The following is a 24,347-nucleotide window of genomic DNA, read 5'->3' on the forward strand; positions in this document are numbered from 1 at the left end:
GTTCCACTCCAGACTATCCTTAAAAGCGGATTTTTTTTTTGTTAACTCTCCTGTTAAGCACATTCTCAATGTCATTAAAACTGACAAATCAGTCCTACTAGTACTAGGGGGGATATTGTGCTGGTACATTAACATTTGTTTGCCCTACAGTATGCAAAGACAAACATTTCAATCGAGGTAAAAGAAGTTTCGTGGAGGCTACGCTTGCATAAATAGGAAGCATCAAAACTGCGAGGGCTGCAGAGCATCACTATCAGGCTGACCAGCCTGTATGATCCCTTTGCTTTTCTAGGTGATTCTATTTACATATCTACAAAAAAAGCCCACCTATCTCTAAACGTTTTTGACTCCTAAGTCATCACCATCTAGTCTGTTTAAGAATTACTTTTCTACCTCCGAGCACCTTTAGCAAATGTGTGTTTTATACTCTGTAATTTACACACTTAAAACACCAAGGAGTGAGATGATTGAGTGTAAACCAGCTGACCACTGCAGCCCTCTGGACCCCTCCAGTTTCTGCAGGCCCCAAGGATACTGGTTCAGAAGCACTACACCTGCTTTTTGGGAAATGGAGCAAGACCGTGAAGCGCCCATCCTCCCTGCTTCCACCCCCCAACTTGGGCTAGAGGGCCATGGAAAACCATGGGGAAAACATCAGTGAAAAGAGGAAAATGAAAGTACACGAATTCCTGTATCCTTGTGAAGTCCTTCAGGGAACATTTAAACCATAGGTTATTTAAAAAGCTATGTAGATACTTATTCTCTGGATTTTTGAAACATGTTCCCTCCGTTCGAAAAGATAAAACTATGCAGCTAAAATACCCACGTGCTTCTCAAATCAAAATCATAGGTCAATACTAAAAATCTCAATAATAGCCTCATTAGTAACCACACAGGACTACATCAAACTCAACAATATTCATCTAGTAACAAGCAGATTTTTAAAAATAAAAATAATTTTTAAAAAATCACCCCCCTAGTTTGGTGTTAAACTTTAAAGTAAGAAAATTATGATTTTCTGTACAGAGCCTTTTAAAGCTCAGTCTGAAACGCTCAATACGCATATGCCTCAAATTTTGCAAAAAAGCTTATCGGGTAGCACAAGGGTGATCCGACCCACTTGCAGCCAACACAAGTAACTTCCACACAAATAGGTAGGTAGGAAGTCTTCCTAAACAAACTGAACATGTATATTTTCAAGTTATCAAAGCAATACGACTAAACCCAAAATCTTATTTAATATTTCACAGTTACTTTCTCAGTAATACTGGCAATTATTTTCTTTATTAAATCAAGAGTTATTTGACAGAAGTAACCAACAACCTACTGCCAGTTCTATATTACATCCCTAAGCTATTCTCTGGGTTTTTCTGCCTGCTTCAAAATATGTAAGGTCACTTGCAAAGGCTCCCTTTGGAGATAAAAGAATAAGTCCTTGATGTCTGGAAAAACATTTGAGACTAAAGAAAAAAAAGTAAACTACGAGCTCTTTTTAACATCAGTCATCACACACATTACATTTCTAAATAAACCTGACTACTTGTACCCTGTTCATAAAACAAAACCAGACGTTTCAGATCAAGAAATTTAGTGGTTGTTTTACAATTAAGTAGAAGTAAAAATACATAGATCAGGCATCACTGGTTGCTTCCAAAGGATGAAGTTCTGGCAGAGAAAGACAGCAGCAGGCTTAGAAGTACAAAGGTGAAACTACAGTGATTTCCCATTTATATAAATAACCACGCAGGCTGCATTAGAAAGCTAGTTTATAAACTATGTGACTTTTTTTTTTTTTTAGGGAAGGTCTCGGGTATACTGTGCACTTTCAACTGTTCAGGAACTTCAAATGTTAGCATGCTACGTTTTCCTTACCTACCCATTGTTTCCCTGGTGACTTTTTAAAGGAAGCAAACATGTGCCATGAAAAATGAACGTAAAAAAAATACATAGTAAAATTAAGAGACTGACTACAAGGGGCCTCTCACGAAATAATGTTACAGGTTCTAAGATCACAGATAAGAAGCAGGGATGAGATTCACCTAAAATAAAGTTACTCAGTGAAAGATAACTGCGTACTTGAGTGTATATCCTTGCACTCACAAATGCAAATGAACAAGATCAGTTGCAGTAACTGGTATTCAATTATATTTGTTCAGATGTTTGTAAGAATAATTTCACGGTGCATAAGAATAATTTCACTGTGAACTGACTAGCAATATCTCTACCATTAAAAAATCATAATAAATAGAACTTGGTGAAAGCAGGGGTTATTTTCTATGGGAACGGAATTTTTACCTCATCTCTCATTATATACTGTAAGTGAAAAAGGTTACTTCTGCATTTTAAGAACAGCAAAGAGTTCTTCTTAAGTTCTTAATGCTATGAGATACTGAACCTATAGAAGGAACGTAAAGCAGAAATCAAACCAGGAAATAACTAGTCAGTTCTTGACCACTCCAAGCCATATTTCATCTCGCTTCTCACTTCAGAAGAGTCTCTAACTAACCTTAATGAATGAGAAAAACAGGTCTGACGTTGCGAGTTTCAAAACCTGATTTTAAAAGCATTTGATTAGTTCACAAATACATAAACCAGCTCATTCAAGACTTCTAGCTAGAGTCTTCTGAGCAATTTTACTCATTTCTGAAAGATCCTGTTTCAGAGGAAAAAAAAAAAAAAGAGCCGAATATCGAAACGAGCAGCTTACAATTGTCACACGTGCCCAGGGCAGGCAGCACAGGCAGTTCGCACTGGGGGGGGGCTCTGAAAGCTCCCAGAGACTTTTCTCACCTCCCTTAAACCCAGCGCTCCTCAAACGCATTTTCACCGCTCCAGCGAAGGTAGAGCGAGCTGACACATTTTAGCGAAAGAACACTATTCTTAAGGGGAAATAAATGTTGCCTTTTAACGACAGCCTCGGCGTTCCCAAGGCGGCAGATGCAATTTTTTCCCTGAAGGAAAAAACTTCCCAGCGCGGCGCGGCCACCCAGACCCGACCGACCCCGGCACCGGCCGAACACCCTCTGCTCCCGCCACACCCAGCGCGAAGCCCTGGAGCTCAGTGACTCCGAAGCGTTCCTCCACCTCAAACACTCCCTGAAACTTTCTGGTTTTATTTAACAAAAAGGGGAGCGAAGCGGCGGAGGGGCCCAGGGGCGGCCGTTCCCCGCCCGCTGCTGACAGGCGGCCCGGTCCCGGCGGGCCCTGAGGGGAGCGCGGAGCCACTTACGATCTCGGAGCGGCCGTCGCGGCAGGCGTTCTGGAAGCGGGCCTGCCTCTCCTCGTGGGGCCGGTCCCTGAAGCCGGTGTATTTAATCTGCGGGGAACAGGGCGCGCAAATCAGGAGGGGCCAATCCCGGCGATAAGTGGGCAGCGGAGCGCACAGACTGCACCGCCCCGCGCCGCCGGGCTGGGCTCCGCCGCCGCGGCTGAGCCGGAGCGCGGGGCTCCCCCCGGCCCCTCCGAAACTTTCCGCACGGGCGGGCGGGGAGAGGGGAAGCGCAGAGCGGGGGGGGGCTCGCCGTCTCACCTCGCACTCGCGGCTCAGCTTCCTGAAGAACTCCTCGTTCTCGAACTTGCTCCGCTGGTCGGGGACAACCCGCGGCATGGTGGTGGGGCCGCCGCCGCCGGCTGCCCTCCCGCCCTCCCCGCGCTGTCCCAGCCCCAGCGCTCGCCTCGCCCTTTGTTAGCCCCCGCCGGCGGCGCCCCCCTCCCGCCCTCCTTCCCTCCCTCCCTCCCTCTCTCTCTCCTCCGCCTCCTCCCGCTCCCTCCTCCCCGCGCCGCGCGCGCAGAGCCGCCGCTCCCGCCTCTCCCCCCGCTCCCCTCCCTCCCCTCCGACTTCCTCCCGGCTCGTAAACTCCGGCCGAACAGCCGCACCATTCACAACTCCGCCGCGCATGCGCCGCAGGGGCTCCCGCGCCTCCCTCCGAGGCGGGAAGCGGGGCGAGGGGGTGAGTCAGTGGTGACTCACCCCGCGGGGCTGAGGGGAGCGGGGTCGCTCCCCCCACACCCTCGGTAACGCGGCTCGTCTCGATGGTTTCCGGCTTCCTGCTCCGAGGGGAGCAGCCTCAGCGCTGCGGCGGGCGGTGGCCGCCCGCTCTGTCCCAGCGGCGATGGGGCGCTGTCCCCTCACGGCGGGGACTCGGCCATCCCTCCCCGGCCGCCCCCCGCACGTTCTCCGGCCGGCCCGGGGGAAGGGCAAGGTGGACGCGTCGTACCCGTTCGCCCAGCCGGTGTGGGGTGCACAGGTAGGGGCGGTGCAGGCGTCGCACCGGCCTCCTCTGACTCCCATCACGGTCAGCGAGGGCAGACCCGGCTCAGGAGGCAGCGTAAAGCCTGACTTAGCCCAAAAGACTGTCCACCAAAGGACCCTCCATCCCTCTGGGGAGCAGAACCACCCACTGCTTCAAAAGGCACAGCCGGGCTGCTCAGCGTCTTTGGAATCTTGGTGTCGGCCTAGAGGAAAAAAAACCCGGTGCCTGGGTTCACCAGCACTTGGAAAGTTCGCTTACCCACGTGCTGAAAACACAGCAGCAAAGCTGCAGCCTCAACTCTTGGTGCTTCATCTTCGCAAACAGACATTTTACAGGAGCTAATTCCATCAGGGAACACAGCAGGACATACATCACCTGTCCCTAAATCCATTTTTTCATACATACTTAGATTATTGGGTTTTTTTTCCTACAACCACTCTCCCAGCCTTTTAGCAGCTCTGGAGCATCGCAGGGGTAGCCATGCCAAAAAACGGTTGGCTATTACGACAGCTATTGCTAACATAAAAATATTAGAGCGTATTAGATCTTTTGATAAAGAAAGGAGGTTTTCTAATCTCTTGGTATTACAATCTTAACTTTACGTGTACTCATGCAAATTGGAAGAGGGCAATGCTAAGGTTAGCCAGAAGGCATGATTTGAATCAAGTATGAGCAAATTAATAAAAAAATGAGGGAAGTGTCTGTATCCCTTAACCAATTGTATACAGACTTCATAAAAAAACTGTAGAAGTTTTTTTTCTAGATGTAAAAAATATTTCATGAAAAGTCTAATACATTTCAGAACAATAGGAACTGCAGATTTAGACAATAACTGTGTTTTAGCTGTATCTTCTGATTTTTGGTACATTACTGTAATGCAGATATGTGTGTAAATTCAGAAGTTAAAAGCACCGAAAGAAGTGTTTTAAAAGCTTTCTTCAATAATAACCAAATCTGAAAAGAAAATACACTGAGATTGAAAACACACAAATGCTATATATTATCTTGATTCATTTAGATTGATAACAACCCTTACACAAAATTCTCATGAACGTCAGGCACGTTTAAAGGTCTCAAAATAAGACATTTAAAAAAAAAATCCATATCACTATTCATCTTACAGCAAGGTCAATAACAAGAACTTAAGCTTACAGGAGAACTGCCAAGTTCATAAGGTAGAAATTTGCTCCCTTAACCTCCAATAATCTTTCACTACTTACTAGTACATTGCCCAGTTCCCACCTCCTCACCCCCCACTGTCTGTGCCCTCTTCCAAACAACAATTTGTGAAAAAAAAATACCAAGGTCAAAAGAAAGAGGCATGGTTGTAAAGCCCTAAAATAAGGAATGGGAGACATAACCACCTTGCAAGTTGGGTCTTTGACCTTGGCATATATTTTTCGGGACTTTGGAAACAACAAAAAAATTGACTGCTTCCCTCCAGGCAGCTCTTTGTTTAATGTTTCTCATCCTGGAGTTTTCATCTCTCCACTGCAAAGTTTTTGTTTTAAGTAAAGTCAGTCAATATTATCGGAAAGCCTGTAGCCGATCAGACACTGCCTGTTTGTTGCCTCGGTTGGTCTGATGCAGAAACAGGATAACTGTAAGGGCTGAGGTGGAAAACAGTGGCGCAGCATCATGTTATTGTTATTCTTCTGAATTTATCCAGTTTCTTCTCTACACTAAGCTGATACCATAAAAAAACAAAAACCCCCAAACCCTGCACTGATGAATACCTCCTTAGTAAAGGGAGCAGATTCCTTTATATTATAACAGATACAACTGGGAGAAAATTATTATTTTAGGCCTGTTTTCTCATAAAGGAAAACTTATAAAATTGCACCAGCTCTTCCTCTATCTACCCCTGCAGCCCTCAACACTTAACAAGGCAATTCAGGCCTTAAAGATGGAGAAGTTCATGTGCTTTTTTTGTTTCTAGCCAGGCAGAGGAGAGGCACACAAATTAATGTCTTTGCCGCAAGAAAGGCTAGAGCATAATTTCCACAGTTACTTACCCTGTTTGGCCAGCGTCGCTGGCCACTGGCCAGACAGTCAACATAGATCAGAAGCAGCTTCGCAGGTGGTAGCTGGGGGACATGAGAGGGAAAGCTGAGGTTTTCTGTTGGAGATGGGACACAAACTCGTGGGAATTCTGCACCTCACCCAACAGTTTTTTGTGTGTTTTGTTTTTAGCACTGTTTCATCAACACAGCAAAACGGGCTTCAACCTTTTTCCCTTGTGCATAACCAAATGCAACTGTTTCCTGAAGGTGTCTCAGTGATATCTCTGCAGACCTTTTCGGTGTGGTTCGGGCTGCTTAGATGTTGGTAGACTTGCTTTGGTCTGCAAATCCTTGGTCTGTTGATTCACAAAATAAGAACTTAGGCTGTTCATCAGGCCTCTGGGTGAGTCACCTTCAGAAAACCAAACTGGTCAAGCTTGTAGGCATGCTACTTTCTGAGCAATTTCTCAGAACAGACCCCTTTCCAAAATAAGATCTAACGTGTTTACAGTATGTGGATAATTGAGACACAATATCACTTAAAGATTTACAGATGGGATGTTTTTGAGAAAGGGAGCTTTCTCCAAGTGACGAATCCTGTATATACTGTTCTTTCTATAACCCTTTTCTGTCATGTCTTTAAAACCTCTGGTTTTCCTGTAGGTAGCAGGATTTGATGAGCAACTGCATAGCACTCACGCTATATTGTTCTCCAGACCTCACGTGTGCGAGACACTGATAAGCGAGACTCCTGTGTATCCATTGATCTATGGCAGCTGCAGCATAATCAAACACCAGTGTTATGTATATACAAGCTACTCTGTGATCATAGATCCATTAATAAACTGTTTGCAAGATATAATTATGCACATGAGGTGTGAAATGCAATCTACTTACGCAAGATCTGTGCTTATGGGTTCTACAAAATTCAGGGAGAGGGGGAGAAATTGAGCAGATGAATCGACTTATTTCTTCCAGACTAATTTTTATTTCTCTGCTACTACACTGATGCTCCCAACCAGAATATCCTCACTGAAGTCACCCCATCAGTGACATGGGGTATTGCTGTTCATGGACCCACAGTAACATGCTGAAACCATCCTGAAATGCTCTAGCTCTGCTCCAGAGCAGCATTTTGTGCCCAGCCTGCATACATCAGCACAAAGATATCTCGAGACTCCTAAAACAAGCCCAGTGAGGGATATGGGCAACACCGAGGGCCAAGAGCCATCGGCCTCAGCTCACATCTGTGGAAGCACTTTATGCAGAGATGAATGTAGAGACTCTGAATGCAACAACATGGAGCTTTAAGGACTTGGCTGAGTCCAAAGTTGATACCTAAACATCTTACGTAGCACACAAAGAGAGATAAGAGCCATACCACAACAGTTAAACAAAATGATCTAATTTTGCATTCTGAGTGGGAGGCTGCCTACCAGTTAAAAAAATGCTAAGCACGGCAGGTATGAGGGAGGAAGCAGCACCTGATCTCTCTCTTCTCTGAACTAGGCTACAAGAGAGATGCATCTATTGACTCCAGATACCAAAGCTGGAACTTTTTTCCCAAAAGAAGATGCCTGCAGGTGCTACTTGAAATAACTGAATGGGACTCTCACTTACCAGAACATGACGCCTGCCTGCCTTTGTTGTTCCCAAGCGTTTGGAGTACTCAGACAGGACATGGGAGGCCCTTCCCACGCTGAAGCTGTTGAAGCCCAAATTCCTAGCAAGCACCTTAATCGCACTGACTCTTGCGCTGCAGTAGCTGCATTCACACCTCTGCTTGAGCCTGGCTTACTACCACCTAAGTCTTCACGAGCAGGGCTAAATGAATAGCCAGTAAAAGCAACCATCCTTTCCCAGCCGGGTGATTTGGACACCCTGGGCTATTTCTGGTGTGGAGCACTGGCAGTTTGACAATGTGCTTCACAGAGGAAGAGCCTTTGTTTCAGTAACATACACATAGGGCATCTCCCATGAACGCATGGCCTGTACAGCATGGGGCATCCACCCGGACACACTCTTCTGACACTTGCATGCCAGCAAATAATCATAGAATAATTTTGGTTGGAAGAGACCCTCAAGATTATCGAATCCAGCCATTAGCCCAACACTGGCCCTAAATCAGGTCCCTAAGAACCTCATCTACGCATCTTTTAAACATTTCCAGGGATGGTGATTTAACCAGTTCCCTGGGCAGCCTGTTCCAATGCCTGAGAACCCTTTCCATGAAAAAAAATTTCCTAACATCCAATCTAAACCTCGCCTTGCGCAACTTGAGGCTGTCTCCTCACTCATTTAATCATAAAACAATCAGGGATGTGCAGCCATGGAAGTACAGTGAGATACCAGGTACAGGAGTCTGGTGTCTTCCAGCCTTCCCTGAGGCCTGCTAAGTGACTTTGGGCATATCGCTTCACCTCTCATGCCTCAATTCCCCCAGCTATCAAATGACTGGAGATCTCCAGATGAAGATCTCAAGATCTCCGTGTAAAGAACCAGACACTGTCATTACCCCTGATGTTGAGCAATGAGGAGAAAGTTTAACTGAGCACAAGGCATGACTCACCCCAGCCTGCATACATAAAAGGAAGTGTTTAAAAACTGCCCCTGTGAAATTAGTTCTGAAGATGCTGTTGTCGGCATGCGGACAATACGAATGGCACTCAACTTTATGTTTTTCAAGCAGAGCTTTTTCTGTGTATTATCTCCTGTGCTGCTATCAGCCACCTCATCTCGTTATGTTGCATTTCATAATCCATTAAAAACTCCTTCAAAAGTATATGCGTGGTTTGGGGGGTGGCATGCTATGGTGAGAGCCTTTTACATGTTTTAAAGAGTAATAAGCACAAGACATAAAACAGCCAGGCAAGATCTTGTAGTTGTTCTAGAAGTCCATGGCAGATTTTCAGATCTCAAGGGCTTCCAGAAAGCAACATGAGAATAGTCAATGCAGAGAGTTTTTGTTCCTCAGGCCCAGCACAAGGCAGCTGGGGTACCCTGACAGCTCAGAGCGGACACAAAGATATCTGAGATTTCTTCCACATGAAGGAATCAGGGTGACACTAAGTGATCACAAGCAGAAGGCCTGTCTAAGAAACAGTCAAAACATGGATGTCCTCTCATAGCCTCCACTAGCCAAATCTCTATCTGTTAAGCTAAATGCAACATCATCTCTCTGGATTAATTATCTTATATTTGCTTCTCTTCTGTTTCCAGTCTTCAAGGTGTTTTTGAGTGTGTGTGTTTTTTGTTGTTGCGGTGTCTGTTCCTGCGTGAGCTGAACAGGTTATGTTCAAATTCAAAGTGTGGAAAGCAAACCCTGCTAGGGAGAGCTGTTTGTGGGTGAAATTGGAAATGATGGGGGGAGAAAGCTAAAGAGAGAGTGACTCAAAGCCCTGTTCTTCTTTCACATGTGAATGTTTATCACTGAGCAAGCTGTGTTATAGTCTGTTATACTTTTGATTATACTCAGTACAACTGTTAGAGGTGATTCAGTCTTGGTACAGATAATGTCCAAGTGACTCTTTGGATTCAAAAGAGATTATTCTTGTAAGCTTTGAGCTAGAATTCTTTCCTCTCATAGATCCAGTGGTGGAAAGCAATTGCATTTCTGAAGGTTTTTTACCTTCTCTATGGGCAAAATGAACATTAACTCATAACTGTAATCACAGAAGGATTTTAAGGCTTTGCCCAACTGTAATAAAAATATCAATAAACTTCACAGAAGGGGAGATTTGCCAGAGGCGCATCTTAGCTGAAAACGTTTCACTGGTGAGAAACAAAGGAGTTTATGCACAGAAAAATCTCTCCTTCCAAAATTCTGTATTTGTTTAGAAGAGTTGTACAACTCCAGAGGATTTATCAGCACAACTTGTATTAACCTTAATGAGAATTTTGTTAAAATCCCCTTCTTCTGCTTCTACAAATTTTCCTGAAGGTCCCGTAAGTTAAAGTTTTTCTGCTCACACTTACTCCCACTTTATCCGACTTTGTGACACACCCAACTTTACATTTGCCTCACAGAAGGCGGCAAAACGTTGACTTTCAAACCATCAGATTGTAAAAATCTTATTCTTAAACAATTAATTTCATTTTCAAGGAGAAAGTTGCATTTCAGAACCGAGCAGAGTTCTGCTGTCTTGTTACACACTAAACACATCAAAAACTTACATTTCCATACACCTAATGCACCAGGGTGCCATGTCGTACCATAACAAATGGATTGCCAGCTGTTTTTTGTGCTTTCAGAGAAATTAGTGCCCTGCTTAGGTGACCACAGAGACTGGGAGACAAAGTTGTGAAGCGCGTTGTCTAATTCGACATTCAAGGCTAGGAAGAGCTGTTGCCATTTCCAGATGGATCGCTGAGGGCCAAAGTCTCTTGCTAAGGCCGATACTGGAAATTGGCAATATTTAAAATTGTGTCTCTAACCAAGTCCGCAAGGAAACATTCCTCTTTATCAGCACATTCCATCGCGGGCAGGTTTGGAGCGCTCTGGCACAGGGGTGCCGACCGCTGCTTTCATTATGGAGCTCACAAAGTTAAAAAAAAATCATAAATAAATACCTGGCTGCTGCTTTTGGGCTCTTCCTAGCTCTGCCTGCCTCATGTCAGCTCCGAGAAAGCAAAGAAAAGCCCATTTCTTGGGTGTGTACTGCTGAGGGAGCTGCCTTTTCACCTTCTTTTAATACAGTGCTGTTATTGTTTTTTGTTCGCATTGATCTTATCCTTTGAGAATTTGGAAAGGATTTCAAAGAGGCAGGGTGTTGATAGTAACTTTGTTTTCATGCTTCTCCTCTGCTGCTCGAGCTATTTGTTTTTACTGACGAGGAATTATGATGGCCCCAATCCTCCACCTTGATCCGAATGGGCGCACCCTGGGTCAGAATGGAGTCTCAGAGACTTTCCCTTGACTTTGTAAGAACACAAGAATTTCCCCATGCAGATTTACTTGCACGTTCCCACTTGAAGGGTGTATTCACAGCTGCCCCTTTCCCTTCTTCGTGTCCCAAGACAGATTCCTCAGCACACTCTACCCTAGGATTTTCCTATTCGATGTGGATTTCCCCCTCTCAAGTCTTTAGCATTGTAATTTGCCGCATTTTTGTGCTTCGCTCCCCTGCCCCGGCCTGTGCTCACCACCAGGAAGGAGACCAGCAGGATGTCGATGAGCCAACACTACAGCAGCAGCAAAGAAACCCAGCACAAGAAGAGCAGAGGTTGCTCTTCACCTCTCCGTCACCTTTGTGGTCTCCGTCAGCAGTTGCAGCGTTTGTAGATGACCAGTTAAGCTCGAGACTGACCCACAGAACAAGGAGGAACAAAGGTCACTTCCAGTTTCACCAGAAAGAAATTCCAGTGGCTACTCCAACCCCATAATCCAGCCATGATTAATGTGTATTGAAGGAAGATCTGGTTTCATCAGAGAGCCTAGATTTTGAACAGGCTTAACTGTTTGGGGAAAAACAACAAGAAAAACCCCACACTTGAAAGCTGAAGAAGGGGAGATGCAGCTCAAATACAAAGTTGGATCCTGTCGTGGGGGAGTTAACAAATGACAATTTTATTCTACACAAGCTGCCCCGGGATGCACTGAAACAAAAGTAGGCTGGTTTCCTCAGGATTTGCACCTCCATTCTCCCCTTTCACCCATATCACCTAATTTAAAGGCTTTTGAAGGAATTTCTGAAACCCACTTTCCCTCCCACTCTCAAATTTGTTTGAATTTGATCTGCAGACTCAACAGTTTGTGGAGTAGAACAGAAAAGAGGGAAAAAAGACACACAGGTATAGTGATCTCCCACACCTTGCTTTACTATGAGTCCAGTGTAAAACTGAGTTTGTGCAGGGTGAGACTTTTTTGGACAGAAAGTCCTTTCATGACAAGGAGAGTGACTCCTGAACCTCTCACAAAAAGCATCTCAGTATCAATTGAGATTCCCAGCCTGGAGCCAGACCAACCAACTCAAGAGCTGTCATTTTGGGGGATACCTGGCTGACTGATCTTCAAGTCACAGCTCTGCTCCCAGATTTCAGATCAGAGCATTCAAGCCTTCCAAAAACAGTCCCATCACTGAAATTCTGCTGCTCAGCCATAATGCAGCGGTGTCATTCCCTCACCTTGTTCTGAGAAACAGCTGAGATTTTTGGCTGCGTTTTAAAACAAAAAGGCAAAGAGGAGTAAAAATCAGGGGGTGGAAAACAGCTTGAGGGAAATGCCTGGCATGGAAAAGCTTGAACCTAAATAGCTGAGCTTTGGCAAAGCTGTAAGCAGTCAGTCTGCTTCTTACAATGAAAACCACCCAGCCCACTTGATGGGTGCGTAGCCACTCATAAAAAATGCAGACAGCCCTGTATCTACAAAAACCTGTGCTGCACAGCAGATAGGGTGAGCGGTAATGAATGGGTTCAAATCGCAGCAGCAAGATCAAGATTAGGTAACAGGAGAACATTTAACTTTAAAGATAACTTGAGCCCTGGGATAGATTTCCCAGGAGAAATCAGTTTCCATCATGGGAGGTAGTCAGGAGCAGGTGGAGTGCAACCATCCCCTGTAAAGGGCAGCTAAAAAGTGAAACTGGCAACACATCAATACTCCTCGATATTTACTCTATACACAATCATTTACACATGCTAACAACGAACAATGATGTGCTTCCCTTGGTAGAAGGATTTTACAACTGTTGAATCAATCTCTAACCCCATCTGACAGAAGTGATGAAGCAGAGGCACATGGAGGTTGTGTGACTTGTTCATGCTCATAGAAAACTATTAATAGTTCGGGTAGGGCTGATGACACCAGTATTTAGAGTTCTGCATTCATCACTTCTCAACCCAAATTGTTCTCCCTGGGAATTTCAGAAGAAGTTCGCACACGCATTTTCATGGCCACTGATTGATGGAGTTCCTTTTTTTGGCTGCTGCTTCTTCTGCTCTAGGGTTGATCTGAGCCCAGTACCCCAGGATCTCCTTACAGCTACCTCATCTTCTTTTCTCCAGCCAGGGGATTTCCACTCTGTTGTCAGATCCAAGGTTGCATACATCCCTTTTATCCAGCAGTCTGCTGTGCCTCATCTCTCTGAGGAAAGATCCTCAGTGGGAGCTTTTCCTCCCCATTTTCCTCATCTACATTTCAACTCCTTCCCTTCACTTCCAGCCTGGCAGGTCTTCACTGTATGTCGAACTGCTTCATAAAATGGGGATTCCTGTTGATTGCTTTTCCTGTTCCTTCTCTTTCAAGACTCCAGTTTAACTGTAGAAGGTAAAAGAGGAATTCCATTGGGAATCAGAGGAAGACACTTGAGAGTATCAGAAGATTCAAAAGAGAATGTCCTACTGCTGCCCAGCCAAGGATGTCTGGTGGGCAGCTCATGACCCCAGGAACAGCTCATTTCCTCACCACTTGTCTTTTGCTCTTAACAGCAGCTTCCTCAATGTTATTATGTACCAAGAAATGTCTGAATAGCGGTTTTGACCCTCACAGAACTTTTGAGATCCAGAGGTTTTTGGTTTCTTCCACCCCATTGTCTTTTAGACTTGATTTACATGTTCTTCATATTTATGGTCATTTTCTCAGTAGCACCAAATTGTTCACCTGTTTTTCTTTGGTTTGTCTTTAGATGGGAAACAGCTACAATTAATTCAGAATCTGTTCTCGTTTTGCACTCTGTAGACCGATTTCCCACAACGTTGGATTCTGGCCTCTATCACATCTGCTCCCTCAGTAGGATCTTAATGGCTCTTTTCTGCTCTCATAAGGAGTCTTCTGCCATTTCAGAGTTTTGCTCTTTAATGTGTCCTTATCTGGCAGGAACCTGGAGCAAGATTAATTTCCAAAGATTAACATGAGGTGCACTCTTCATGCTACTGTTTTAGGATCAAGAAGGGAATGTTTGGCCACCCAGTTCAGGCTTCTGCCTCCAGCAAAAAACAAGTACAGATTCAAGGGATTCATACCTTCAGCTTCACAAGTAACCAGTCCGGATGAAAGTGTGCCGAACACAACCCGCAATGGTACTTGAGGATTACCTTCCTGACAGATCTGCCTGCAGGCAGCACAGTCCTTCATCACCTCCGAGGTAAAGCTTGCAGATTGTTAGGAAGGGGAAAGTAAGCTTAACTAACCGTTATTTTGCAGCTCCTTCATGATTAGGAAGTTGTCAAGGCAGATCTGGTTCTCTCTGCCAAAGGAAAGCCGTAGCCTGGGCACCATGTCGATCAGAAGGGACGAGACACAGCCAGGGAAATGGTTCTTAGCAGATAATACTAATTCAGGAACTTTAACTTTCATGTAAGAGCTGCCGATAAAGCAATTTAGAGCAGAGCTTTAAGGTCCTGCTTTCCCTGTTTCAAGGTACTCGCCTGGATACACTCCTGTGTGATCTGCTCTAGGTGACCCTGCTTTAGCAGGAAGTTGGACTAGATGACCTCCAGAGGTCTCTTCCAACCCCAACCATTCTGATCCTGTGTCACCCACTACCTTATACATCTTGGTTGCAACAGGCTAAATTTCAGGGGATTTTCTCCCCTAAGCTGTACATATCTGGAGTTTTATCTTCTGTAGAAGAAGCCATAGATGCCCAGAAGTACCTCCAGGAAGCAAATTTCCCCCAAGAACAACAAAGCTGGGAAAAACTTGTACTTTCTGTCCACTGGGAAAAAAAAAGTAAAAAAAACCCCTTGTCGTTTTAAACTCAATTAGTTACAGTCTCTGAATCACTTTTGAGCATGCTGAAATTAAAGCTGGTCGAGTCAGCCCGGTCTTTAGGTAACCAGAGCTCCGTGTCAAAGCCACACACCACGACCGTCCCCACCCAGGCACAGGAGCACAGAAAGTCCTTGCAGTGCTCTCCTGCGGGTCCATTTCCCAGCATTTATCACTATCACTGCACGTAGGAATAACGTGATCGTCAGCACACATCTAACAAAAGCCCAGGAGCACCGTGCAGCGATTGAACTCGCTGCCTGGGAGCTTCTTGCTCCCACAGCTGCTGCCTGTGCGCCGGCCTCACACCGCTTCACGTGAAGGGCGTGCAAAGGGCTTTGAAAGTCAGGTCTGCACATTTTTCTCTGAAGCTGCCTGTAATGCACCTTTTTTTGTTTTAATGCTTACGTGGGCAAAAACGAGTACCTCGGATAACCAGCTGCAGTCCCAAGCACGGAGGCAGGCTGTTCAACACGCTGCTGCCCTTCATTTGAAAGCACCATCCTCCTCCGCTTTGTTTCTCAGCCACTGGTATTTAATGACAAACAAGAGCTTTTCTCCAAGGAGAGTGACATTGCCACAGCGCAGAAGTGAGAAAACGGAATCACGAGTTATAAAGCACAAGAGGCTCCATTTAAAATACAGTCAAAGCATATGCATGAATATGGACATAAAGATGGGTCTCTCCATCCCGATTCCTCTGCACAGCCTTTGAACTGAGGAGGAAGTGCTTGTGGCGATGCAGGATGCAAAGCTGATTATGCTTTGCTCTGTAAGAAAACATATGTAGCCCGGGAACACATGACTGCTGGAAGATTAAAAGGAGACTAAAATTCAGCACTTTGTCTTCATTAGCAGTTCCACAAAGTACTTGCTGTTCTTTCATCTTGCTTTCCCTTCAAAGAGTTCAGAAAACACACTGGACATGGTTAAAAAAAATATACCCCAAATTCTGAGAGCAGAAGTAGGGAAAATGAGGTGCAGTTTATGTTCCTGCTCAGCTGCATAAAACAGGCTAGAACGAAGCAGCAACTGCAATTCGAAGACCTCCAGTCATGGTCTTTGTCTCCTGGAGCAGGGAGTCATATTCCCACCAGCTATTTGCTTATGGGTTTGTGAGATCAGCCCAGCCCTGAACTCTTCAACGCATCCTTGCCCTGTCCTTGCCTTATTTCACTGATTGTCTCAGAAACTCCTGTACACTCACAGAGACCGTGTCCCCTCTTTTACTTCCCTGCATTTTCCATTAATCTACTCAGAAATTATTTAAATACCTTAATTGTCTTTTTGATTTCCTAGTTGTCATTTTAAGCGTGTGAAGCCTTTGCTAGAAGCGTTCCCCAGCACTATGCCTGTTTCTCTGCCGATGAACCTCCAAATTAAATATAGTGCCGAGCACCTGTGAGGGGATGCATATTCAAAAAGAAAATTACAGTTTCTTGGGGTACTGAGCCAGCAGCAGCTATTAAAACAGTCCTCTGGGGCAGAGGGTGCTCCAGCTGCTGATGGCTCGGAGCTGCAGAAAGGATCACTTTTTCATTTCTTGCACTCCTGATGCCAGCAAGACACCCACACGTAGCACAGAGCTCAGAGTTGCTTCAACAGCGGCAAAACATAAGCTTCAGCCTAATTTTTCTTCCAAAGTTTCATTAGTCCTGTGGGATTTTCTTGCAAGACGTGCTGTCCTAGCCCCGAGGGGCTGGCTTGTCAAGCACAGCTTTATCCCACACTGTAAAGGCAGAAACACTAGAACGAGAGCAGCTACTTTCTTTACTTTGACAATATGTCTCCAATGACCAGTGCTCGTGCTGCGCTCACCAGTACGGCCCCAGTTCAGGAAGACCTTTGTTCACCACATGCCTAAAAGCCATTGACCTGAATGAGACTCAAGCTTGTGCTTCAGATTTGTTCTGAATCAAGGCCTGAAAAATGGAATATTTTTTTCTGTGTGTTTAAACCCTGAAACCCAAGACTGTAACACGGTATATTGAAATGTCCCTCTACCGCTGCTCCATCAGCTCATGAATCTTGTGGAAAGGCCATCAGTTACAGGTTGCTGCAACTGTGGTAAAAACTGAGCCTTGCATTTATCTTTCTACAGCACACATTAATGACTAAGATGTACGATGTTTTCTTGCTATCAGATTTAGAGAAGTTTTGGAAGCTTGTGGCATACGACGGAGACTTTGAAATGTTTTCCTTGGATTGAATATCAGGTTGCATTCTGATTAGGAGAAATATATACGAGGGCAAGGCAGGTAGTGATGAATTAACAATTTCCTATAGCTTTCTCAGACTTACTATTCATTTTAGGTGGAACAAATTTGTGTCAATTGAATAATTCCATAGGGACATTGATTTATTTGGAATTTAAAGGTATAGCAAAGAAAACATTCAAGGAGCCTTAACCATAAGTACAGTTTTGATTAACTCTAGGACTTTTAAAAAGGGACCAATTATTTTCCAAGCTGTGGCAATTTCCAAAAAGCTTTCTCTTGATATCAACAGTTAAGGTTGAGGCACGTTGTTTCTAAAAACCAGAACAGCACTTTTTGGATTTCTACCTTATAGAACTAACACCAAACTAGCCTCATCTGTCCTGTTGTGCTGCTGTTTGCCTCTGGGTATTTCTAATGAAAATAATCATAAAGGGACCAACATTAGACCCCACCTGCACCGAAGTGGGGAAGCTTAAGACAAACACAAAGTTACCCACTGGAACAAGCGCTTGCTTCCCTGATAGCTATTACCCTCTCGAGAAGGTTTTGGAAAATGCAGCTTACAATAAAATTCTCCATCACTCTAAGGGAAAAAACAATTGGTCTATATTTAGGATGAAAAATTAAACAGTAGTAAAAATCAGTGAATTATAAGCAAATCTGACAGTTGTGCTCAGAGGAACACAGCCGTGGATGAAGGGTCATGCTAATGGTCTGCTTGTGCTGGCCACTGTCATGAAGATGTCCCCAAGCAGGCTCGTACCACGTTTCCAACATCAGAAAAGCATGCGTAAAGTCTTTTAGATTTAAACAAAGAGTTGAATCATGTGTGATAATTACAGCCTTTGCAGGCAGCAAATGCTTGAGTCAAGTTCACATTCCTTTGAAGAAAAGGCTGCATCTTCTTCCATGTTAAATATCCTCATCTAAATAATGATCTTTCAGTACACACAACCCAATAAATACTGCCTCCAGACTGCATATTTAGTATCTTCAATAAATAAGGCTATAATTTCAACTACTAACTAGTTATGAATAGCAGCCTAAAATAACAAAGCAACCAGTCGCTGGCATTCAAATGCAAAGTTAAAATGCCATTTTAAGTTCTCAAATTGTTTGAAATTATCACTAACGGGAGCCATTCTTCTCCAGTCAGCAGCCTGTTGTCACAGAGCTGGATGCCCCAGGGACTCCCACCTCTCTGTCAAGCTGGGCTCAGCGTGGCTCTTGGGTTCAAGCTAATCAGAGCAGGCTATGGACAGAAAGAGCACGACCTCCCCAGCTTTGTTTATGGAGGAAGCTCTTCTCATTAGATAGCTGGACGGCTCTGCACATTGCTGGGAGACAAATATATGGACTTTCACTTGTAGGTCAGCAGTTCAGATCTGATGAGGATGAGTAATGACAAGCTAATTGATCTCAGATGGCCGTTTGGTGGTCTCTGCAAAATGAATTTGGTGGTCTGGGTTCATGTCCCAGGGGACAAGCATCCGTGTCATAGAAACCCAGCACCACGCAGCTCCTCAGCAAGGGCAAGGTCTGGAAGGAGATGTTAAAAACACCCCCTGTTCTTATTCTTAGAGGGGGCTCCCTTCACAGCAGGGCTGGAGCACACTGACAGCTGGAGTTGGAAAGTTGGCTCTTGCTAAGAAACTTCACAGCAGCTCTGAAGAGATGGGCTGTGATTTCTCAGCCTGTTTCTCCGCTCCCTGCAGAGGAGACGAAGGTTTGCAAACAGCCCCTTTGCGTGCAGGGGAACTTGATGCCCACACCTAATTGGAGAAGCGCTGCTGATGTTCTCTTCTAATCAGAAACTACTGTCTGCCGTATGGCTCTCTAATAATATATCCCCTGTCCTTCCAGCGTATGAGGAAAAACATGACCCTTTGCAACTCATCTACTGGCTAAAATTAGTGATTTTTAGCGGTAATACATTTCTTAAATTATGTCCAGCAGGGCAGAAAGAGCCTCAAAAACCCTTTCTCTCAGGAGGGTCATTTATTCTGACAGAAATGCTAGAGCATATATCTTTCTGTCACAGCTCTGGCCCTCAGAAGAATTTCCAGATACAGTATTGCTTTTTTTATTTCTTTCGTTTAAACATTACTAATTGCCTCCCCGGCCCTCTTTGCTGAAAACAATTGTCTGGGGTCAGACTCGAGGGCTGTTGTTTCCATTCCTGCTATGCACAAAGGACCGCTTCATTACAGAGCATTCCTGGAGGAGCTGCAAACGGACTGATCCTGCTCTCCCACTGCTTGATCCTGGACTTGCTGCTTTAATACCAAAGTTGCTTGGCAGGTTTGCTCCTGATTTGCAGGGACAGGCAAAACCTCAGCCTCTCCAGCAGGATCGCCCTTAAAGCCAGAGGTACTGAGGCTGAGGTGTGCCTCCCAAAAGGGCTCCAGAGTGAAGAGGGGGCTTGGCGCATTCCCCATTTCATAGCTGGGCTCCCGAGAGGCAGCAGCTCCAGCAGGTAGATGAGGAGGACACCTCCTCCCCAGTGCCCACGGGCAGCCCTGCGGGTGTTTCTCCTTGGCTTGTCCCCATGGGAAGACACCTTGGAAAAATGGTAAACACTCCAAGGAGGAAGTCTGCTGGGGTCGGCCGGGAGGTGAAGCGTCTGCTTTGTTCTCCATCCCAGACACGGTGCGTGGCCCCGGGTGGGCCCCGGGGTTCACACCCAGCCGTGCAGGCAGGTGTGGGCAGCGGCTCTGCCCGCACAGCCCCGGGTGCCCGGGCAGGCACAGGGAGAGAGACACCCGGCCCTGCGGTACGCACAGTGGGGACGGGATGGCGTGAGCTGCCCTTCGCCCTGCCAGGCCTTCTGCACCCCAAAACGTGCAGAATAACGACTGGTTCATTAATGGTGGGAAAATATACGGGGGCGCTCAGAGGGAAAGCACTAGAAAAGCAGAAAGTGCTGTATTTGCATGTATAATGGCCATGTTTGCTGCTCCCTCCCCTACTCCCCCTCACCTTCCCCTCCCTGCTTCTGCTGCCATAAATTAAGGAACAGGCAGGAGGTGCGTCCAGGCTCATCTGCTGGTAATTTGGTTGAGGCGGGGTGTAGCCACAGCATGCAAATACCCTCCTGCTTCCTCCTCTGCCTCGAACAGGGCACCTCCGCACCCAGCTCTGCTGGCACAGGGAGCTGCGTGCCCAGCGCCAGACACTGCACCCTGGCCACCTCCTCATGGCTGAGCCCCGCTGGGACAAAGCCAGCTGAGGAGCATCCTTCCGTGGCATCGGGCCAACGCACCAGGTCCTGCATTGCTTCCCTGCCCGTGGTGAGTGCACCGGGGCTTCCCAACAGCTCTTGCCCTTCCAGAACTTCACCATTCACACAATTTTGGCCTGCTTTAAAATAGGGACCCGGCTGGGGCACACTGTGGGCATGCTGAGGCCATTCCTCCTGGCACTCCTGAAGCCCTCTGCCTGCTTTTGGGGCACAGGGTCAAATGGGAGGGCAGCCCCACACTTGAGTCATGAGCTGCTAAGCTCTCAGCCGTCTCCCTCAGGCAATCAGGGCCACTGCACTCCCTCTGTGCGTGCTCGGTTCCCATGCCAGGTCCTGGCAGGATTTACACTGGAAACAGCCTATGCCAAGTTAGAAAACCTCATGCTTTCTAGGAGGGTGCCAGCACGGCTCTCTGCAGGGGGAAGACTAACCAAGCCCAGGTGTCAGCATCTAGCCCTGCAGATCTCATCACAGCAGCTGCATACAGATGGGGTCAGGAGCTTTTGGGGGGTGCAGGGGACTGCAGGGACCTGGCAGAGGAGACCCAAGCTCGCAGCAGGCACGAGAAGCAATGCGGGGAGTGGTAATCTCTCTCGAGATCTACTACCACAGCTCCTCGCCTTCCTGCTTCTGCGGTTGTTGTTGTATTCAAATCAAGGCCTGATGTCAAAAATAACCATGGCTAATGCTGCTCGGTGCTCCTCAGTCCTTTCAGCGGATTTGTATCACCCAGCAGCCATCACATCCCTCCCGGGTGCCCACGGGCTGGGCTCTGAGCGAGGAGCTTCTCCCAAACTGCTGCACCCTCCCAGGTCACATCAGCCACATGCAGCTGGTGCTGGGGCCAAGCAGAGCCTCAGCCTTTCCTCTTTCCTTTCCAGCATGATGCAAGGGGTGAGCTGGACTAACACCCAAGCAGCATAGCAAGGAAACATTCAATTTGTTCGCCCCCAAACACCGCAAACAAGCCCTCCTGTATACATGGCGGCTCAATACCCCTGTCCCAAAGCACCCAGCTGCATGTGAGCAGCAGCACGCACACAGAGGCCAGCTGCAATGTCTAGGATGGTTAGTAGGGAGGAGCATATAGGTGTATATGCTCTCTATTCTCGTGCCTCGCTGTAAAACACACGGCCTTCCTGCAAGGCCATGTTCACACGTCTCAGTGCTGCTGGTGACCTTGCGGCACAGCAGCACACGTGGTTCACCGCGTGAAGAGGAAGAAGCACACCTGGTCCTCCTCCATGGCAGGAGGGGAGTTTGAAGAGGTGTTTGATAACCCACAGGGGTTTGTGACTCTCAAAACCCCCACCAATCTCAGCTGAGAGTCTGCCAGTGCATTTGCTCCAGTGTTGGGGTCAGGAACAAAAGCTTTTACCTCATCTCTTTCATGCAGCATCTTTTACTCTTCCCACCAAAGCTCATGGTTCAGTACTGGTGACACCAGCCTGGGAAGAGCTGCCCTCTGGTTTCAAAACATTTCTATACACACACAAGCCCACACTCTTACATTTGTGCTTCCAGGCCCTGCTCACCCCTGCAGTCAAACAGCAGATTTCTAAAACACCGCAGGGCAAAGGAACATTTAATTCCTAGTGAAGCCTGCACACACAGACCCCAGAGGCTCCTTAGTCTGCTCTGTTGATACTTCCAGACTTCTGGACTAGAAAGAAATGTCCCTCTCCAAGATCCATAAATGACTCCTACAGCTGCTGAAAGCACCAACTTTTTTTTTTTTTTTTTTGCAGAAGGCACTCTGTTTTATCATCTCCCTGCTCCTCACTTTGACACCCACACCCACATCATAGCCCCACAGAGCAGAACACCCTGTAAGAAGCACCACCCCACTGCTCCATATTTACCCACTTCACAGCATTTCTACTCTTTCTGTGGGGACCAGGGGTGAAGGAGCTCCTCAGCCTGAAATCAAGAGCACGAGCCCTTTCCCTTTACAGGAGCATCATAAACACCCCTATAGACACATGCCCAGCCTGGCTGCAGCCTTCTATAGTCCGGCGGGCAACCACCTGATGCTCCTCAGGTGTGGGGCTCCACAGTTGCCCGAGACAAGCGCTTCCCACGCCTGCCCCTCTGAAACCAGAGCCATGGGCTACCCTCATGCTGCCCACCTCCCTGTTCCCAAAGGGACCCTGCGCCCAAACCCTGGGGAAGGCGGGACACCCGAGGGGATGGATGCTCCTGGGGGCTGCACATCCCCCTGGGAGGATTCAAGGGTTAATTTTTGCCTTGAGTAGGGGAAGATTTGCATTTGGTACAAGGGAAGAGGACGTCCACGTAAGCAGGTTTAACCTCCTGTTGGAAGGAAAGATATTGTCTGGAAAACATGTATAATGCAATAAGCAGGTTTAATATTTTTATAATGTCCATTTTTCTTAATAAATGCAGTGCTATGTTGCGTTGCAGAGAGATTTTGAGCGCCAATGTTTGAAGACACTGAATACTTGCGCTTCTCAAGAGAAGGTGGGAATTTCTGTGGTGTTAAGAGCTTGAGCCCACCGTAGGGCGAGGGAGGGGGCTGGGTGAGGTCCTGCCCACACTTCCCAGCAGGTTCAGAGCTGGTGCCCACTGGAGATAACTGGGCAGCTCACACCACTTTTGGAGCATCAGCATCAGCTCTCTGAAGGCTCGTGGGCCAGATCCAGGCTATCTGACATTACAGAAGAGCATAATTTAGCCGAGTACCCTGTTTCCCCAAGGGGACACGGGGTGCAGAGGAGGAGGGAAAAGGCTCCACAGGTCACTCCTGCCTGCAATGTTTTCAACGTCCTTTCCTGTCTGGCCAAATGAAAAGAGCTCATTTTTAAATGATAACATGTGGCAAGCAATCCTGACAACAGATGATCCCAGCCCAGCATGATTTTCGGCGGGACACAAGCCTTCTCCGGGTGTTTCCCAGCGATGGAAATATCACCTTCAGATCAATATACCAACCTCACAGCAGAACGCAACCCAGAGACTGATTTATATCATGGAAAAGCCAGAGGTGCTCGTCAGAAAGCAAACTTAAAAATAACATTGTGGCTGATGTTCTCTCAGTCCATAAATACTCCCACTCACTCCACAACTGGGGCAGGGGGGACATTTTTTTTTTTGGAGAGAAGGGGGAGTTATGCAGCACACAGGGGTTATAAGCTCTCTTTTTGCATTAAAAGCAAGGAAAGAAAAAAAAAAAAGGAAATAAAAAAACACAACAGCTCTGCATAGGGAGCTGCCTGGGCTTTGCTGTTGCAGAGAAAACAGCTCTGCCTGCTGCTGCTGCATCCCGATGCCAGGCTGCTCCTGCCTTTGCACGAGCCTCTTGCTGTTGCATTTTTCACCCAAGCACTCCCAGAGCAGGCAAAACGTGTTGTCTCTGCCCATACTCCACCGTGTGCCCCGGTCTCTGGCTGGGTTTTACCCCCCAGATAAAGATCAGTTGTTATTTTATATCAGAAATCCCCTGGGCTTGCAGTTTGCCACCTTCCCACGAGTGAATCAAATCCTGCTTTCACGTTCCTTGCATGTGTAGGGATGGATTTGCACAGCGGGGACTGCGCCAGAGGAGGAGATGAGCTGCGTTTGGCCACCGACGCGTGTGGCCAAACCGCTTGGCACATCGGGTGCCAGTGCCCAGAACACCATTAATTACCTGGCTGGGCACTTGATTGCAATGGCTGCTTGTCTAAATAAGAACAGCAACTGCCTTGTTCCATGCTGGAGAGAAACAAAATAAGGCAAGAAGTCCTGTGTATCGCATCATGACTGTTATGTTCTCCCAGACATAGAGGATGGGAGCTCCCTAAGGGGGTCTGGGGGTGCACGTGGAGCAGCTTTGCTGGCCTGGGAGAGGATCTCAGAAGAAACATAAAAATCCGCGTGTGTGACTTGGAAGAAGAGACTTGGTTGCATCACAGCCCAGACCAG

The 24,347-nt window shown here is 46.6% G+C and overlaps 1 protein-coding gene across 3 annotated transcripts in view; it reads right to left on the reverse strand.

The window, feature by feature from the left end:
* CBFB (core-binding factor subunit beta) overlaps positions 1-3,679 on the reverse strand; it is a 40,946-nt gene extending 37,267 nt beyond the window's left edge. For all 3 annotated transcript variants that reach the window (XM_082063203.1, XM_082063201.1, XM_082063202.1), the window contains exons 1-2: positions 3,530-3,679; positions 3,230-3,316 (exon numbers count right to left, since the gene is read on the reverse strand). In XM_082063203.1, coding sequence (XP_081919329.1) covers positions 3,230-3,316; positions 3,530-3,607 — 165 coding nt within the window. In that variant the 5' untranslated portion in view covers positions 3,608-3,679. The remainder of the gene's footprint in view (positions 1-3,229; positions 3,317-3,529) is intronic.
* Positions 3,680-24,347: the final 20,668 nt, after the last annotated feature.

The sequence above is a fragment of the Streptopelia decaocto genome (assembly GCF_964273445.1).
Source record: "Streptopelia decaocto genome assembly, chromosome: 11".
NCBI lineage: Eukaryota > Metazoa > Chordata > Aves > Columbiformes > Columbidae > Streptopelia > Streptopelia decaocto.